The 19,070-nt window shown below is 53.5% G+C and overlaps 3 protein-coding genes across 4 annotated transcripts; 1 reads left to right on the top strand and 2 right to left on the bottom strand.

Annotated features, from left to right (window-relative positions):
* Positions 1-349: 349 nt before the first annotated feature.
* Positions 350-2,227, top strand: Clic3 (chloride intracellular channel 3). Its single transcript, XM_028772831.1, has 6 exons — positions 350-385; positions 1,129-1,238; positions 1,316-1,441; positions 1,578-1,684; positions 1,767-1,942; positions 2,017-2,227. Exons 1-6 carry the CDS (start codon positions 350-352, stop codon positions 2,173-2,175), a joined length of 714 nt encoding a protein of 237 aa, XP_028628664.1. The 3' UTR covers positions 2,176-2,227.
* A 728-nt stretch (positions 2,228-2,955) lies between these two features.
* Positions 2,956-4,585, bottom strand: Paxx (PAXX non-homologous end joining factor). Of its 2 annotated transcripts, none has more exons than XM_028772898.1 (7): positions 4,272-4,585; positions 4,140-4,200; positions 3,915-3,964; positions 3,637-3,827; positions 3,476-3,544; positions 3,248-3,332; positions 2,956-3,175 (listed from the first exon to the last, which is right to left on the bottom strand). In XM_028772898.1, exons 1-7 carry the CDS (start codon positions 4,394-4,396, stop codon positions 3,136-3,138), a joined length of 621 nt encoding a protein of 206 aa, XP_028628731.1. In that variant the 5' UTR covers positions 4,397-4,585; the 3' UTR covers positions 2,956-3,135. The 2 variants fall into 2 exon arrangements, with proteins under 2 accessions (XP_028628731.1, XP_028628730.1); XM_028772897.1 differs by having other exon boundaries at positions 3,248-3,399; positions 4,272-4,419.
* A 5,620-nt stretch (positions 4,586-10,205) lies between these two features.
* Positions 10,206-13,258, bottom strand: Ptgds (prostaglandin D2 synthase). The gene is made up of 7 exons (XM_028772763.1): positions 13,117-13,258; positions 12,519-12,658; positions 12,332-12,408; positions 11,552-11,668; positions 11,303-11,404; positions 10,771-10,835; positions 10,206-10,323 (listed from the first exon to the last, which is right to left on the bottom strand). Exons 1-6 carry the CDS (start codon positions 13,228-13,230, stop codon positions 10,816-10,818), a joined length of 570 nt encoding a protein of 189 aa, XP_028628596.1. The 5' UTR covers positions 13,231-13,258; the 3' UTR covers positions 10,206-10,323; positions 10,771-10,815.
* Positions 13,259-19,070: the final 5,812 nt, after the last annotated feature.

A 19,070-nucleotide genomic window follows, 5' to 3' on the forward strand; every position in this document is an offset into this window, starting at 1 on the left:
CAACCCTGTGTGCATTCACCACACCAGCTCCACACAATCACACTGAGATAACCCTGTGTGCATTCACCACACCAGCTCCACACAATCACACTGAGTCTTCAGTCTTTTGCTGTGAGCCAGCTTCCCAGACTCACAGCTGGCCCTGAGACTCAGGCCCCCTGTGGTCACTGTTATGCATGGACACCCTGGTCTTGTACAGACGACTGGCTCTGCTCTGGCAACCTATCTGTTGCCTAGGTGGCTCCGTGGGGCGGGCCCACTGACTGGGGAGGGTGGAGCATCCAGAGAGACTTAAAGAGCTCCCAAGGCACACCCTGTGCCCTGCTGCTGCCGGATGCCTCCTCTCACCATGGCTGAAACCACCAAACTCCAGCTCTTTGTGAAGGTTCTGGGCAGGCTGGGCTGGAGGGGGTGCTGGGTTTCTTGTGGTGGTGGTTCAGAAGGAGGGGATGGATCTTCCTAATGGTGCCTAAGTCCCTATCCCTGTGGTGGGTTTAAGCTGCCCCACAAGGCTGAGTAGAGCCAGGCATCTTGGGGGAGGAGCTACCATAAGGAGGATCAGAGAGCCTGGGTCCTGCTCTTTACCTTGCCTCATGGACCTGGCCCAGCTCTGGGAGAAAGCTCCTTGGTAAGGAAGTGTCAATCTGGTAGCTGGCACCAGACATTCAGCTAGAGACTCGGGAATCATGTGCCAGACTGGGGGCTTGCCAGAGATAGCCCTATTAGCTGTCAGGCCAGTGCTCAGATCTGAGTGGGAATAGGTCTTAGTGTCCTCTTTGGTCCCTTTCCTTCCTTCCCTGACAGCTGTTAGCCTCAATACCCAGTTGTGTGGGTTAATCACAAGAGGATGATTCTCTGGCCTGCCCCGCCCTTCAGCCAGTCTCTGGTGACTGGAACCCTCTGGCAGGACCCCAAGCCGAGGCCTCTTAAGTTCGCAGTTTTTGCCCTCCCCATTCCAGGGATCCATTCAAGGACCCTCACTAGACACTTGTAGATGCCACACCCAACCAGGCCAGAGCCTTAGCGTGCCTCCAGAGCCAATGGAAGTGGGACGAAGAGTCCCACCCAGCCAGGCGTCAGGATTCCTGGGTCTGCTCAAAGCCCAACACCTCTGTTCCACCCACTCAGGCCAGTGAGGATGGCGAGAGCGTAGGACACTGCCCTTCCTGTCAGCGGCTCTTCATGGTCCTACTCCTCAAGGGTGTGCCCTTCACACTCACTACAGTGGACACACGAAGGTGAGACACTACCTGGACCCTTCCCTGGCCTCTGCCCACCTCGGGCCAGCCACCTCCCTTCTGCCTGGTGTCCACAGGGCATTGGATGTGCTGAAGGACTTTGCACCAGGCTCCCAGCTGCCCATCCTGCTGTCCGATGGGGATGTCAAGACAGACACACTGCAGATCGAGGAGTTTCTGGAGGAGACACTGGGGCCACCTGAGTAAGCAACTGATGGAGCAGGAGGGCAAAGATGGAACCTCCTTGGGGGACACCTGGGAGAGTGCGTAGGAAGGGTGCTTTGAGGCACAGTGTACTTGAGGGTCTGATAGGAGTTCTCGAACCACTCACACCTACAGCTACCCTAGCCTGGCACCCAGGTACAGGGAGTCCAACACAGCAGGCAACGACATCTTCCACAAGTTCTCTGCCTTCATCAAGAACCCAGTGCCTACACAGGACAATGGTGAGACACGGGCCAGCAGATATAGGCAGGAGGGCTAGCCCAAGGCCAAGGCTGAGTCCTCACTGTTACCACTGCCCCCAAGTCCTGTATCAGCAGCTGCTCCGGGCCCTGACCAGGCTGGACAGCTACCTGCGTGCACCACTGGACCATGAGCTGGCACAGGAGCCACGACTTCGTGAGTCCCGCCGCCGCTTTCTCGATGGTGACCAGTTCACGTTGGCTGACTGCAGCCTGCTGCCCAAGCTGCACATTGTGGATGTGAGTGAGGGATGGGTATGTGTGGGTAGGGGGCCATCAAGTGAGACCCTCATCACACTCTACCGCACCCACAGACCGTGTGTGCGCACTTCCGCCAGCTGCCCATCCCTGCGGAACTGTCCTGCGTTCGACGCTACTTGGACAGTGCACTACAGGAGAAAGAGTTCAAATACACATGTCCACACAGCGCAGAGATCCTGGCAGCCTACCAGCCTGCTGTGCACCCCCGTTAGCACCCCACCTCCATACGCTCATCTGCAGCCCCATAAAGCATCTCTGCTCCAACTAACCGTGTCCTGGATGTCCAAATGGCCAGAAACCCACAATTCCGCCACCTCAATTCTATGATGAGAAACAAAGGTGGCTGCCCAAAATAACAAAGGCAAGAGAGTCCACTGGGCACAGAACAGTTCATCCTCCTCCGTGGTAGGGCACAAAGGCCTGGGCCCCTTACAGCTGCCCTGGCACAGAGGCATCGGTGATCTAGAGGACTGGATTAGTCTCCCAAACCAGTCAGGCCAGAGCTGGGTGGGGTGCCCTGGATGGCCAAGGAGGGTGGGGAGCAGAGCTCCATGGAGCTCAGCCTTCGGGATCCTGGCCAAGTGGGTGGGGGCAGGCCTACATTCCTCAGTCTAGCCGCAGGCTGTGGGCCAACCCTATCATATAAGGGGTTTCCACTGTCTGACACCCTGTGGTGGCCTCCAAGACAACTCCTCTCTGAATCTTTGTATGGGACAGGTGTGATCTGTCCTACCTGGGTTGGGGCTTGGAAGTATGGGACACCATTCTAAACCTTAGAGAGTCCTGGCTCTACCAGACCAGGACCCTCTCAGCTTCTGTGCCGGCCACACAGAAACAACACAATAGGTCTGAGAAACCTCTGTTGCCTACCCTGAGACCCAGGCCTCCTGGATGCTGAGAGCCTGATGCATCTGTTTGCATCCAGGGACTCCACAGTACATCATAGGGGTCTTCTCTGGCCCCCTCCCCAAGGCCACCCTTCACTAGTCAAGTCTGGCCTAGCATCTCTCCCCAAGGGAGCAGTTTATTTGATGGGGAAGGGATGAGAGACACTTTTGCCCAATAGCAGGACCACAAGGGAAGTGAAGCAAGGGGTGTCTCTGACTAGGGGGTCCTAGATCTTCCCTTTCCTTGCAGACAGGCTCCTGGCAAGGTCACAGGCTTTACTATCTTCAGGTCTCATCGAAGTCTACTCCACCAGCTGGTTTCTTACTAGAAGAGAAGAGTATGTAATGCATAGAGGAAAAGGACCAGACCAGGACAGGAAAAACAGGTGGCAAGTACCTTTTGAAGCCAGGGTTGATGAGAGACTCCCCTGGACACCGTCTCCTGACCCCAGGCCCAGAGCTGCCTCTCTGGTGATCGAGTTCTGCCAGAAAATAGGATCAGGGAAATCTTGAACTCCAAAGAACTCTGTCCACATTGAAAGATTCTCCCTAAAACATGAGGCATCTGGAGAGGCAGTTTCAGAGAAAGAACTGCTCCAACCCACATGCCAGGCCCACCCCTTACCTGGTAAGAAGAACTGAGTGCCTGCTGGCTGGATGTTCTTCATGGGGCTAGTGGCGGTCACTTCTGCAGCTAGGAGAAAGCCATGGCATCTCACTCAATGTCAGGAGGGTCTGCAAAAGCATGTCCCCGAGGGAAAGTACAGGTGCCCACACATATGGTACCTGCCAGCCGCCTCTCTAGGTTGCATACACGCTCTGCCAGGCTGAGAGTCAAAGCCTGCAGCCTGGGGGCTGCCTCCTGGCTTGGCACCTTGGAGAGGTCAAAGGCCAGGGCAGAGGTGTCCCCCACAAGGGTCATCAATGCTCTGTCCTTTTGCAGGCTTACAGTCACCGCCTGCTGTTGGCAGGCTGCCCTAAGGAGGGAGGTATGTGTTATGGCCAGAATGTGTTATCACTATCCCAAGCTTCTGATTCACGTGGCCTCCGTAACTGGAACTCACCTGAACCGGGAATGGATATCCTCAGCTCCACTTAGGCCAAATCGGGCTTTCTGCTGGGAACAAGGAATTGTAACTAACCAACCTCCCAGGCCCCTAGACCCACTGGACATTCCAAACTGCCCTACTCTAGAAATGCTATTAGAACCAATGCCACGGGGTGGGGGTGGGGGGAAGGAACGGGTGGCAGGCACCCTGATGTCTCGTATCCCCAGTACTGTTACGCACGAGCGTCACCAGGCTGTCAGGCGAGAAGCAGGTGCTCCAGAGCTCCGCGGCGTCCGTCACACTGGGTGGGAGGGGCTGTCAGGCACCGCGCCTGCTGCGCTCCCGCACCCCACATCCCTAGACTCCACTCACTAGAGGTTGAAGTCGTTGCGGTCCCCGTCTCCACCACTCTCAGGCTCACAGAAGCATACCAAGCGGGGAGAGCCCGAGCCCGGTGGCAGAATGCAAAGCGGCAGCGACAATGGCGGAGGAGCCATGACAGCAGGGCCGTCTCGCCGCTGGAGCCACGCCAGATGTGGGCTGAGGGCGCCTGCGCAGAAGTACGAACTCCGCGGCTCGCTAGCTAAGGCGCCCGCTCGGGGGCGGAACTTGTGATGTCTGGAGGGACAGAAGGTCGAGACTGCTGGGAGGGGCAGGACTCAAGGTTGATATTGTTTCCGGGGACCAGGCTTTGCACTTGAGGCCGACCTAGAGGGCGGGGTTTAGCGTGTGGGGCGGGGCTGGAGGCACTCGGAGGGCGGGGCTTAGAGGTTTAGCCCCTTCGGAAGTAGGCTCCTCAGAGCTATTCAGGGCTCTGCCCTGTAGCCCTTGCATCCTAGCAGAGATCTCCTATGGCCTTACCCCTTGTGCTCCTCCACTTTTCTGGGTCCTTCTTAGCAACCGTGCACACATCTGCCGCTCTTCAATGCCGGTCCTCTTTCAGGTCTATCCCCCATGGGCTTATCCTGGAGGGCCTCCAAACTGTTGGACACTCGTCCCTTCATATCACTTTAGATATAAACACGTCTCTTTCCAAAGCTGAGTTGTAACAAACCAAAATACAAGAGTAAGTACAGTACATTTGGTAAACGTTTGGAGACCTCCCCCACGCAATTTTCTCCCATCAATACCCTCCCGTTGTCTGAGTCGCCATCCTCTGTGTGCTGCCTGTCAGCCCTGAGACACCTTCACCAAAACAAGGTCTCTGGAACCTGAGATCTAATAAGAGAGATGAATAATCCAACAGGACAGCACTCAGGTTGCAGCAACTGCTGATGAGAATCCACACAGGGCCTGCAGAATAGGGGCGGGTGCCACCTGAAGAGAATGGAGCTCAGGGAAGGGTGTGCTCAGGAGGAGGCCCTATGAGAACCAAAGTCTTCTCAAGGATGTACAAGAGGGCTGTCATGAACCTATGAGAACCATGGTGAGAGTGGTTAGTAACTTCGTGAATTGTGCTAACATTTGAAGGGTGCCATCAGCCAAACATACTCAATTCCTACTTTCTTCTAGTTTTGCTCACCAGAGCCTTTGCACAGGTTCTTGCCTGTCCTAGCAAGGTGTGCTACCTGTAGCTGTTTTGAAGGTGTCCTCTTGAGGCTCCGTGTAGAACATTCCAGCTCTGCTCAAGTCTCCATCACTCTTTCCCATGTCTTGCTTTCCCTGCTTGTCACTGTGTACCGTACATCCTGGTTTTAGAGTCTCTGGCACAACCTTGATGTCTGCCTGCATTTCCACCTCTGTCTGATCCCTCCCAGAATCAGAATATGGCAGAAGTGATAGCTGTCATTTCTCCCATCCCTATTGTATTGCTCACCACAACACAGGGGAACCCAGGGAAACCTGCCAGTGCCAGAGCTAGGAAGCAGAGCCCTGTCCATCCTCTTCCACTAGAGGGCCTGTCCCAGACCTTAAGGACCGGAGATAATGCTGCTTCTTGTTCTAAGCTGCTAAAGTATGCAGGGATTTGTTTCTCAGCCTCCTACTGAGCAGCTGGTTTCAGTTTGTTTGCTTTGTTTTGTTTGTTTGTTTTACCAATTTGAGTGAAAAACTTTAAACTGGCTACAAAGCAGAAATAATACCATAATGAGCCCCAGATGGAAGAATTATCAACATTTTGACAAATTTACAATCAGTATTTGTTTTGTTTTGTTTTTGTTTTTTCGAGACAGGGTTTCTCTGTGTAGCCCGGGCTGTCCTGGAACTCACTCTGTAGACCAGGCTGGCCTGGAACTCAGAAATCGGTCTGCCTCTGCCTCCCAAGTGCTGGGATTAAAGGCGTGGGGCACCACTGCCTGGCTAATCAGTGTTTTTCTTAAATTCTATTTTATTAACTTTATTTTATTATTCTATTAACTTTTGCAGAATATTCACATTACAGCTGGCATTGAACTTTACCCTCAAACATTTCAGAACATTTTTGTCTTCTCAAACAATGGTACTTTAAGGCATGGTACACTTGTAAATCCAGATGGAAAGGCTGAAGCCCGAGGACTCCAGGTACCTGCTCAACAGGCATAGACAATGGCGTCCTAGCACACACACAAGTTAAACAAGTTATACTGTGTCCAGTATAAACAACGAAATAATACATTTACCTTTCTGTGTGTGTTTACATATTCATGTGTACATCTGTATGTGCCAGTAGAAACCAGAGGCCAATGTGAGCACCTCCCTCAGTATTATTATTTAGCATTTTTATTCATTTTACTGTGTCGGGATGTAAGTGTGCCATGGTGCAAAGGTCAGAAGTCAAAGGGCAGTTGGTTTTCTTCTTCCATCCTTGGGTCCCAGGAATCAAACTCAGGTCATAAGACTTAGCAGCAAGTACTCTTACCTTCAGAGACATCGCAACAGCCTTCTACTTTGAAGAACTTGAATGCCGAATCTGTCTACAGTGACTCCCAGGGCCCAGGGCACACACAGAGCAGGGTGGAATGTAGCAGGAGCTTTTGGGCAGCTAAACCAGCAGTACCATACTCTTAGGCCAGATGCTGGGGACTACAGGGTCCAAGAAGGGCCCTTAGGCACCTTGGGTCTTCCTCCTGAAGAACTAAGGTCCAGCCCTTTCCCAGCACCCAGAGTGCATCACCCATGTTCTGACTCCCCTATGAAACACTGCTTCTGTCAACCTCACCAAAATGTTTATTGTGCCTAGGGAGCTATAGAGAGTACCAGGGAGCTCTTTGAGGGAAGACTCAGCACAGAGGCGTCATGACCCGACTGGCCCTGCAGGTGACTGGATCCATCAAGGAGCAGGTGTAGCGGGTCCCCAAGCATTACTAAAATGGGGATAAGGGTCTTGAGGGGTACGGGGGTGCTTGACGCTATGGTGGCCAGGCCTTCCTGCTTTCTCCATACTGGAGACCACACCCAACGTAGTTCTAGGTTGGTGTTGGGGTAGGGCATTGGGATGGACCTCTGGGAACACTCATCTGTGCCAGCACACCAACACACTGATGTGTTGAGAAAGCAGATCTCATGGGCACCTTTGCCCCTTTCCTAAGTCCTCCACCTTCAGCCAATAGTCTCTTGTGTGTACTGACCTGGACATTCTGTTCCCTCACTTGGCCTAGACACTGGGCCCCTTGCTGCAGACTCTTAAGCATGGAAGTCCCAAGAAGACACTCTGAGAAGCAAAGTTTCTTTCTCCATGAGTGAGCCCATGATGAATGTGCTTTGGGCAGTTCTCTCACCCAGGCTGAGGATACTACTCCAGGAGAGGGGCTGTGTCTGGTACTGGGGTTATCAGGACCAGCTCCTTTGCTGACATACTAGAGAGTGTTGCTTCTCCATCTTGAAGTACATCACAGCAAAAGCTCTGGTTTGCCCACGAAGGGCACAGTAAGGGCACAGGTATGCCACTCTCGGTCATGGCTAAGAGCAAGAGGTGGGTTGCTGACCAGGACTCAAAGATGCCTGCCTATCTAGGAAGCTTTCCAACATGAAAACCACCCCGGGACACTTCCCAAGAAGACTACCCCAGTTTGCCAGTCCTGCAGCCTACACAATGAGGTACTCCACCCCACTTTGTTCCCTGCTGCCAAATGAGTGTCTTTTTGGCCATCCAAGCTCCTCACCTGGGTTACTGAACTTCCTAGCCACAGTGCTCTTGGTGAAGGTTGCTTCCCTCTCCTGACATCTGCCATCCAGCTTGGGGAAAAAGAACTTCATACCTGAGACACTGGTGACCCCTGATGGTGCTCAACCCCAAGATCTGCCTTGCTTTTTCAGGCAGCCCCAGTGAGCTGAGGACACTGCCCATGCAGAGCTGTCACAGGGTCTCCTGTTGTCCTTTACAAGGGAACTGAGTGCTTTAGCTTACAGGGTGTTGGTGATGAGAAGGAGGGTTTGCCCAAGGCATACAACCATGGAGTGCAGAATCTCCAGCCTCTTCTACACACACACACACACACACACACACACACACACACACACACACACACACACATACACGGACCTTGTTTCCTCACACAGATCACAGGCAGACTTTGAGTGTAGGCCAAGGTTCTTTGCAGAGCAGGCTTCTGTGGCTCTTATTTGGGTCTCCACTGCCCAGGCTGCCAGGCACCTATGGGCTATACTTCTGGTATGTCAGAGACAGATCTGGTCCTCACCCCCTGACCTGCACACTTCCTCGTCTGGAGGCAAACTGAAGGTGAGGTTCATAGGATCACACATGTGGGATACCACATGACAGCCAGGTCACCATTGGACAAGGCATTCACTGGGATCATGTACATCTTTCATAGTCCTGAAAGCCTTGGTTATCCGTATCCATGCTAGGTCCTCTGAACTGCAGGGTAGGGCAGGGAAGGTGGGTAGAATCCTCTGCATCCGGCTGGGCGGTGGTGGCTCGCACCTTTAATCCCAGCACTTGGGAGGCAGAGGCAGGCGGATTTCTGAGTTCGAGGCTAGCCTGGTCTACAGAGTGAGCTCCAGGGCAGCCCGGGCTACACAGAGAAACCCTGTCTCGAAAAAAAAAAAAACAAAAACAAAAAAAGAGAATCCTCTGCATCCTATAAAATCTCACTTCATCTTGTTAGGATTCTCTTGCTTTCCTGCCAAGGCCCAGTGTCCAGTACCCATAACCTCTGTACCTAGAACAACTGTAATTCAGTGTTGGAAGACCGAGGCAACCTATTCTTCCTGCTGGTCCAGACACTGTGCTCACAAGGCCACTCCTGGGCCACTGTAGGGTCCTTTCTTGAAGTCCAAGACCCAGACAGGCTGGAACCAAAGAAAGTGTGTACAGAAGCTTGGGGTGAAGAAAGTGAGTCGAGAGGGTGTGGGCTTCCCTGGCTGACATCAAGGCTGTTCTGCTTGGGGACCCAACTGGGGACAGTCCAAGCAGGTCAAAGAAAGAACAAATCGGCAGAGCCGCAGCATTTGGAGGCTCCTCCAAGCCAAAGAACTGTCATGGCTTCCTCTCAGTGACCTTCATGTCCCCAAGATGCCCTGAGGTAGCTGGCCTGTCCTGGGACACACCCACTGTGATAGACCACTGATTGACTTGCACCTGCCTCAGCAGTTTCTCCACTCAGCACACCACATCCTGTCAGCCCATGTTTCCTGTGGGAGGGGTGAGGAGCTCACAGTCAGGGGCAGGCAGCCCTAGTGGCCTCCAGGATGTGAGCTCAGGCATAGTGTAGCCCTTCTCCTGGAAGACATCCCATAGGCAGCCCTCTCCACTGACCCGAATTTTGCTGTGGTCTGCTTGGGCCAGGGACCTGCTCACTATGAACCAGAGCTGAGGGTGTGAAGACAGCTGCCCAGGTGAAAATCTGGAAGAAAAGTGGGCTAACTGGACGGCCACCTGTGGTTTTGGTGCCTTTGATACTAGGGCTCTAGTCAGGGGGGTGGAGTAGAAGCAGAAGTACAGGCAGCCTCTCTTCAGCTACTCTCTCAATCCAGATCTGTGAAACGACTCCTTTTTGTCCTTCCAACTTTGTTGCCTAATCCACACCTTGGAAAGTTTATGGGATTTGAGGCTCCCTGGATGGACAGGGGTGGGCACATGTCTAAGGGATTAGCGACTAAGTGTCTGACCCCTAGCAGCCCAGCCCAGGCCTGGCTGTGGCTGGCACCTTGCAGGGCCTGTGACTAGATGGGTTGGGGCACGTGGTGATGTTGCAGCCTCCCTATGCAGAGTAGGTGCTGAACCTGGAACATCAGTCAGGCTGTTCCTGGTCAGGGTTTGAGCAGGAACAGACACCTATCTGGTCATCGTATTGAGAAATTTATAAGAGGAATATAGCAACAGCCCAGGGGCCTAGAGGACAGACAGACAGACAAGAGCCAAGGTCTGACTTGCTTTGGACTTTTATTTCTCCATCAAGGCAGAGCTGGAGGGGGGTAGAGGCGCTTTGGGGAGCCAGGGCTGGGATCTTGAGTGACAGAATAAAGGTGTCCTTCGACCAGGTCACTTGGAGAGAAGAACAAGAGCCATCAGTGACACAGGCAACACCCTTTGCCCTAGGGGGCCCAAGCAGCACTTCCAGCCAGGGTCTTCTAAAGTATTCCTCCAGAGCCTGTGGTCCCAAAGTCTCAGTCAAGGGCCCTAGTGAGGAGCCCTCTGACTGGCCATTTTCATCACTGGCCATTCCGCTTCCTGATCTTGCCCATCCTGGTTCTGCTGTAGGATGGGCTTCACAGAGCAGCAGTCCCTCTCCATTGCCTGTATCCTCCTCCCCGTGAGCCCTTGGCCATCAGTCCTATTCTAGCCATTGGTACTGGAACTATGCTTTCTGACTGTCTCACTTGGACACCTGTGCTTGGGGAGCTGCATCCCAACCACTCAGTGGTCACATGACCACTCAGCAGTCCCATGACCACTCAGTGGTCACATATTGAGTAAATGGCCAAGGAGTGCTTACCATGTGATGTCAGCCCTCTGACTGACTTCTCTCACCTGTGTTTACTCTTGAATGCACTTATCTGCCAAGAAAGAAGCCCAGGGAAGCAGTCAGCATCAGGCTTAGACACACATTCACCAGGACTTTGTGCTTCTCCTTGGTCTCTAAGAAGCCTCCCCAAGGCCGTGGAGAGCTAGCTTTGGCTGGGTCCCCAAACTTCAGACTCCATCCCACCTCTGCTCTGTTCTTTAAAACATTAAAGGTGTCTTTCTCCATCTGTTTGTCCCAGTAGCACCCCTAGACCCCTAGCTAGGGGCTGGCAGAGAGGCGAGCTAGGAGTCCACTAGGAAGAGGATTCCCAATAAAGGGGGCTGCAGGTAGAAGTAATGTTGGGACACAGTGAGACCTCCATTTGTTTCCTTGGAGCCCCCCTGGACTTGAAGGCCGTAGGGCAAGGCCAAGGTCTCCCCAGTTGCCTTCACCTTGCTGTAACCAGAGGCTGCACTAATCTGATTATAATTCCCTCCCCAGCAGCTTAGCCCCCCTCACCCGGTTGGGGCAGGAATACAATGTCCTCCTCTGTGAGGCCCTGAGCCTTGCTAAAGGTGATGAATTTCTCCTTCAGCTCCTCCTTCAGAGTCTGGGTTCTGCCTGGTACATAAGGAAGGGAGGGCATCAGGAGGCAGAAAGCCCTCACCCTGCCCCATACCCCTTTGTTATGTCCTTTGGGTCAGGTTGTGGTCTGTTTCCAACCTCAGTCATCTCCCCTGTTCTGGGCCTGTGGGCTGGGATACCTACTGTAGAGGGTAGCCATGCGGAAGTCCTGGCCTGGGCCTTTGGTGCCTCTGCTGAACAGCAGTGCGTACTCAGCGTAGTTGGTCTCCACCACTGAGAGGGAGTGGACGCTGCCCCAGTCTGGGAACCCAAGAAATGACACTGATTGGGACATGTAGCTCCCACATCTCCATCTCCCTCTGCTTGGAGCAGGTGACCTTTGTAGGCTTCTCTTTGGGGAGGGTCTCAGGCCTTCCTCCTCTGCCCCTACTTTGGCTGGTGACCCTGTCCCTCCCTGGGTGGCCACCAGCCAATTTCTACCTTCCTGCCTGAACACCCTGGAAACACTGTCTCCAAACTACAAGTCTTGGGGAAGAGGGCAGAAACACTTAGACTCAAGAAATCTGCAGGTTGGGTTACAATGTAGCCAGAAGGCAAAGAGAATAGCTTCTGGTGGGGAGCCATAGCTCAGGTGAGGGATGGAAAGAGGGCCTTGGATAGAAGCTAGGAAATGTAGGTAGGATTTGGGGAATGCATGTATGTGACCCACTTGGGCAGCAGAGTACTGGAAAATTCCATCTGGGCAGGAAAGGGGCCTGGAAGAATATGGACAGGCTTCAAAGAGGCCAAAGTCCCCAGAGAGAGGTAGCCCTGTGTGCCTGAGGCAGATTCACAATCAGGTCTGGCCTTGGATGACTGACCCTTTTGGTGTGACCATTATTCCTACAATTTTGGGACAGGGGGCTTCACAGTCTGCCAGCATTCACCTCAGAATTTACCCAGATAAGGAAGTGGCTCACTCACGGGGGCTGTTGTAGGTGTAGTGTCCGGGAACCCCCACAGGCTGCAGTACCATGATCTTGGTCTCACACTGGTTTTTCCTGTGGGTAGATTACCCTTGAAGTAAGGGATCAAGCCCCAGGATGCCATGCCCCCCCACTGATGTGGGGCCTTCTGTGTCCCAGGACTTGCCACACCCACTTTGTCTCACCTGAGGAAAGTAGAGGTGAAGTTGAGGCCGCCTTCTGTGGAGGGGGCTACCACTGTCTTGCACATATACAGTACTGCTTTTTTCTCTCGGAACCAGCTTGAATTGGAGGCGAGGCCTGCACTGTACCAGCGTCCCAGGAACTGCGACCAGTGGATGCCTGGGTCTGCTCCATGTGCTCCTCATGGGCAGACCCTGGTGGGCTGTTCTTTCCTACCCTGACTCATCCCACACACAGGTCCTAATAGCACACTTCTCTTGGGCCATGTTCTTTTACGCCCCTCCCTCTCTAGCAGGCTGGCTCATTGCCCCATGGAGGAGGGGGTAGCAAAGACCCCCTCCTTCCCCAGGAGGCTGAGCTCCTCATCTTTGTCCCAGCCCTCATCCCAGTCCACTATTGTGTAAAGTGTGTATCAGAGCATGCCACGTTCCTGGTGGAGTCAGGTGGACCAACCAGGCTGTGTTCCAGTGTGGGTCCAGCCAGTTTCCATGCACAGCACACATGGCTGACAGTGCCCAGCACACTCTCTTCTGTGAGAGAGAGCCTGGCTCTGACCTGAGGGCTCTGTTGCCTTGGGTATGGGGTTGGGGACCCTCTCACCTTGTCTTGTTGAAAGTTGGGCTGCACTGTGTCATGGTCCTGGGCTGGGGTCTGTGGGAATCCCAAGAGACCCAGGAGGACCAGTCCGATCCACAGCATGCGAAGAGCAGCCATTTGCTCAGAGCAGAGCAGGTGCCTGGGTCTGAGGCCAGCAATGTGGACAAAGCAAAGAAGACTGGGCAGAAGGAGCAGAGGGCACTATGGAGACCCCTATTTATGAGCCAGGCTTGGCCTCCACCCAAGGCCCAAGGACTGCCCACTGGAGGCTCGTGATGTTGGAGTGAGGGAGCGTGGCTATCCCAGCTGCAGCCTCATCTGCTCATTATGTAAGAGGTTCCAGCTGAGCCCCATACCTCAGCAAAGAAACAAAGAAAGGACAGGCTGGGGGCAGGCAGAGGTCTCCGCCTGTCCCTCCTCCCCAACTCCAGAGGCAGAACAGGCTCAGACCTTGCCCCACTCCTGCCAGCAAAGTCCACATACCTCACCATGGGGATGGCACTGATGTGCACTCTGCTGCTTCCCTGCTGCTGGAAAACCTAGTCACATCCCACCTAGGGCTAAGACCTGCTTCTCATAAGCCCTACCTATCATCCCTCTCCACGTCTCATGACCTCAGCAGGGAACACAAAGCTCCATTTGTGCTTTGAACATTTGGTCCTGAAAGGCTAGCAGTCATGAGGCCATGAAGAACCCTCACCAAGATAAAGAAACTCCCGCACTCTACCCTGAAGCGAATCCAAGAACCTGCCGTGCTGAGTACAGCCTCCCCCCGTGCTCATCTACTGGAGTTCACATGATGGCCCTCTGGGCTCCCATAGAGGCGGTGGGTGCGAAGGGTGGAGTGGTGGGCTTCATGCTACTGTAGATGAGGACAGAGTCTGTGGGTTCTTCCTAGCTTCCAAGGCCTGTCCCTGGATGGGACACCAATGACCACAGAAGAAAGCAAGCTGCTATACACTGCCCTTCATCCCCCTCCCAGTGGCCCAGCAGTTTTGGGTTCTGGGCCACAGGATCATTTAGCATGACTAAAGTGGTCTTCGTGAGGAGTCTCTTGCTGTCTCACTAATGTTGGGGCTACAGGAAGTGGGTAGATTCCAGAGCTACCCAGAGGAACCCAAGATCTCGCCCCTTCACTCAGCCTCCTTCAGCCCCCCTCAGTCCCTGCATGCCCAAACACTCAGCTTTCTCCATGCCCTGGATCTGAAGAGAGAGAATTCGGGGGAGGCTGACCACAGACCAGGACCCCAGCCAGGGCCAGCGACTGATCTGGGAGTTTTCTCCAGAGGGGCTGAGGAAAGGAGCAAGAAGCGCAACATGGGAAGGTCTGGGTGCATCGACCTGTGTCTGGGGTCCTCTAGATGGCTGAAGACTGCCAAGCAGAGTAATCGGAAGTACTCCCAAGTGTGGAAACCTCTTACGGTTTGGATTTGAAATGGCTGAAGCACTCTCCTGTTTTAAACATCCTCTGCTGGAGACAGGTGCTATCTGGGGATCTGTGGAACCTGTAGGAGGTGTGGTCTCGCTGATAGAAGTAGGTTGCTGGAGAAGGGCCTTTGAAGGTGATTTCTGGTCCCTGCTGCTTTCTCTTCTCTGTTGTTCCTGGTCCCATGCCTCAAAATAAATCTTTCTTCTCTAAAGTTATTTCTGCCCAGATACCATGGTTTTATTTTTTCCTATTTATTTATTTATAGCCCAATTGCTGTTCCCTCTTCCTGGTTCTCCTCTCCCACAAGCCCCTCCCTCGTGCCCCATCCCTTTCTCCTCTGAGCGGGTGGGAGCTCCCCCTCCCATATCCCTCCTTCATGGTACATCAAGTCTCTGCAGGGCTAGGCAGATCCTCTCTCACTGAGGCCAGACAAGGCAGCTCAGTTAGGGGAACAGGATCCACAGGCAGGCAACAGAGTCAGACACAGCGTCTACCTACTGCTCCAGTTGTTGCAAGGGATACTGTGGTTTTAAGGACAATGAAGTAATCCAGTCCTCTTGGAAGGACCATGGCGCTCAGACTGACTCTTGGTGGTTCTACCTCCAAAGTCAACCCTGCCTGGTTGAGGTGGGGCTGCCCTGTTTCCATGCCAGAGTGGGCCTCTCTCTGACCATGCACTCCTGTCCCAGGACCCCACCTTACTCCATACCCATCCACAATGCTGCTCAGGCTGGACTGTCCCACTGGAGACGGGAGACAGTGCTGATCCTGATGGAACCACGAGTAAAGGTGACTGAGAAGGGACAGCACTCTGGTGCCGCATTGGTCCTGGGCTGCCTCTGGAGGGGACAAGCGTCTGAGGTCGTAGCTTTGCCAATCCCACCACAGAAGAAGGCTTCTCCCTACCTAGATTTTTGTCCCTGGAGTGCCCTGTCCCAATCTGCTCAATGGCCCGAACCAGAGTCACAAGGAGTGAGGTACCTATAGTCCTTTAAAGTCCTCCTCTGGCCCTTTCTCCTGTCAAAGAGGGTTGCTGCTTTCATCTCCCAAGTGTGTCTACATCAGCATCTGCCCTCTGTACCTCCCCTTAGGAGAAGCCTGAATACCTGCAGGAAGCCTTCCAGGAAGCATAGTGGGGTTCTGACCATACTGGGGTCCCTCCTCCCCGGCTCTCACAATCCCATTTTGAGGATCACAGTGTCCATTTTCACTAGTGTCCTGTGAGGGCCTAGGAAACAGGCTCACACAGACTAGCATAAGAACGCACTGCATGACAGAACTCAGCCGGCGCTGTGGTACAAGGCCCTGGGTCCCCTAGCTTCAGCCTGCGCATGCTCCTGGGTGCTGACTCTGCCACTGAGGTCTTTTCTCCTAAGTTCTTAAGAGGTTAAGGGTATCTACGTCCCATGAACATAGGACGTTAAAGCCTAGCTTCTCCCAGAATCCCCTTCTGCCTCCTCTAGTGGCTCAGAACCAGGAATAGAATGAAATGGGCAGGACAGAGATGCCACCTTGGGTCTAGCAGAAACAAGGTCACCCAGGCCAGTGTCCAGCCTTGATGTGCCTCAGTTTCCTCATATGTGCAGAAGGAGTGGGGAATAGTCTTACTTTGTAGGAGCTCTTGGAAGTTTGTTAAATGTAGGCCTACCAAGTCATGTGGACTGTTCACAGTAAGTACGGGCCTCTGTTGGGCAGAGATGAAGACTTGGACCATCTTCCTCTCCTCAGCCTGGCTCTGGTCAGGCCTTCCCTCTCAGCCTTGCCCGTAGCATAGAAATCGGGCTGCATGAAGATTCTGAGAAATGAGGATGGACTGACCTGGAGGCCCTTACCCCACCTAGGCTCAGGCCTGCCTCTCCCTTCTCCAGGCCCATTGCCTGTCCTGGGTGTAGCCTGAATCAGCACATGGACTGCACACAGGACTGTTTGGCTGGGGTAAGGCCTGGCTGCTCTGAGCACCAGGGAACTCTTGAACTTAGCCTTGAAAGGTTCTCAAGGCCTGAGATTCTAGAAACAGCCCCAGCCTTGTCCTATAGGGAAGCAGATTCCTCTCCAGGGATATTCAGTACCCTGAGTTGGAGGCCATCTCTGTGACATCTCCAGAGAGATATCGTATGCTCAAGTCCTGGTGGGATCTGAAAGGGTAGTGACTGCTGGCTGAGTGACAGCAGAGGTGGAGTAAGTCCCGAGTCCCCCAGCCCACCAGCTGCCAGAGCACAGCTCCTCTGTGTTAAAGTGGGAGGGAGGGGGCGTGCACACACATGCATGTCTGAGTATGTGTGGATGTGGCCCCTCTGTGTTAAAAGGGCATGCATTTGTGTGCACGTGCCCATGTGTGATCTTTGGGAGACCTAGGTCCCCACCTTCTCAGGCCTGCTGTCATCTCATAGCCCTTCCCAGAAATGTCCTCAAAGGGCTGTAAGTAGAAGAATGTCTTTGCCCCAGGCCACGAAGAAGCAGTTGAGTGGGATATTTTGGTCTCTGAAAGTTGACCTTAGTGTGGTACCCTGGCCTGTAGCATGAGAAAACTAGGGCCTGTGTGGTGGTTACAGTATAGCTCAGGCTGTACCCACTGACCAAGCTGTGAAGAACGCACTCTGGACTGTCTCTGAGTTTCCAGCCAAGCCCACAGCCTGCTCTCACTGTGGCTTTCTGTAGCTGGTGGGTTCACCTATGTTGATTTTGGATATGACTGCCTTTCCCTGAGACACCTCTAGGCTACCTATACCCTTTCTCAGCTCTGTAGGGTTCAGGACCAGGACCAAGAGGAAGCAGGAAGTAAGATAAGTCCCTGGATTTGAGTCTCTTGTGCATATTGTCACCCAGGCCCCAGAAGAGTCCCAGGATGGACAGGCCAACTGCTGCTCAGGAAATTAGGTCTGGGCAGGCAGCTGTTGGAAGTCAGGGAATCTGGTGGGACCCTCCACCATGCTCTTCTTGCAATGGAATATCTAGAAAGCTGGTGAGCTGCCAGAGGGCCTGGCCTGGCCTCAGGAGCAAGCAGGCTCGCACTCCTCAGCAGTGGGGCTATCAGTGCTGGAGGGAAGGTGTAGATGGTGGTATGGCTCTCCAAGGCCTTACTCTGGCTTCCAGAAGCAGTCAGCAATCAAGACCAGGGAGTAGGCTGAATAAGGCAACCCCAGGAAGGCTACAGCATCCTCAGCAGTGTTCCTGGAGGGCCAGGTAGACTGGAGAGCGGCTTGTTCCTCTCCAGCCACACGGAGTCTCCTAAACAGGACTGGCTGGCAGGGCCTTCAGCATCTCCTGGCTCCCACATGTGTGCTCACAACAGCCATAGGATCTGGATTTTTTTTTTATTTTGATTTTTGGTACAGGATCTCACTGTGCAGTCCTAGCTGGCCTGAAACTTCCTATATAGATCAAGCTGACCTTGAACTCACAAATGCCCACCTCCTGAGTACTAGAACTAAAGGTGTATCTGGATCTTAATCTAAGTCCATCCCTGAGACAGAGCCCCGACTCTTACTATGAGAAACTATGAGTCTAAGAGGACCCAGGGAAACTGGTCCACAGCTCTGAGAAAGCCCTTACAGGGTACCTACCAAGGGTAGCTGGGTACCACACTCTGAGGCGTTGTGTTTGGGCACTTCCTTTTCAGCCCCACCTGGGATCTGGGCTTCTGGAGATCCTGGGGTCACATCAGGCTCCCTACTCCCCAGCCTGAGGCTAGGTGCTGTTGAAGTGTAAATGTCTCTCTGAGTTTCTGCTACTAAGGAGGGAGTTAAGTTAACATAACAGAATGGAGGAAGACAAGTGTCCCAGAGGATACTTCCACCCCCAATCAGATACTCTAGCTTCTGTGCAATGGGAGGGCTGAGAACCCCCAGCCACCCAGCTCACACTCCCTGTGACAGCAAGGACGCCAGCTCATTCCTCTGCCATGGGCATTTATTGTGTTGGGGGAGATGAGGCTGGGGGAGGAGGGACATTGTGGGTCTAGTTGGGACATGGTGAGGGCTGAGCCTTCCATGGTCAGCCAGCTCGGATGGTGGTCTTCTAACCTAGGAAAGAGAGAGAAGAAGAAGGGAAATGAGAGAGAACCTGGAGCCAGAAGGACCTGGGCAGGGACAGACCCCTGCAGAAGGGGCCTAAGAGCAGCTAGCCTGGTGCGGGGAGAGCATGAGGAACACAGGAAGGTCAAGAGAGCAGAGGACAGAGTCTCAGCCAATGACCGGTCACCATCTCCTCCATCTGTACCAGACAGACACACAGTTAACTTAGGACTCTAGGTCATACTCCTTTATGGGGGCAATGTTGGCTGGGGAGCCCAACATCCTAAAGACACACTTGCATGGTCTCTGACTTTCAAAGCCCCTTCCCTACCCAACCCATACCTGGCTTAGTGCCTTCAGATGGAACAGGTAGGATGACACAGACCAGGGCACCCAGAGACATGACAGGAAGCACATTTCAGGCAACAGTGTGCTCTGGCATGCTCTGCCTCCCCGCAATGTTTTCACATATAACTGATTCTGGTACAACTATAAAGCCAAAACTTTGGCTCCAA

This window comes from Grammomys surdaster, unplaced genomic scaffold, assembly GCF_004785775.1.
Source record: "Grammomys surdaster isolate TR1022 unplaced genomic scaffold, NIH_TR_1.0 219, whole genome shotgun sequence".
Classification (NCBI taxonomy): domain Eukaryota; kingdom Metazoa; phylum Chordata; class Mammalia; order Rodentia; family Muridae; genus Grammomys; species Grammomys surdaster.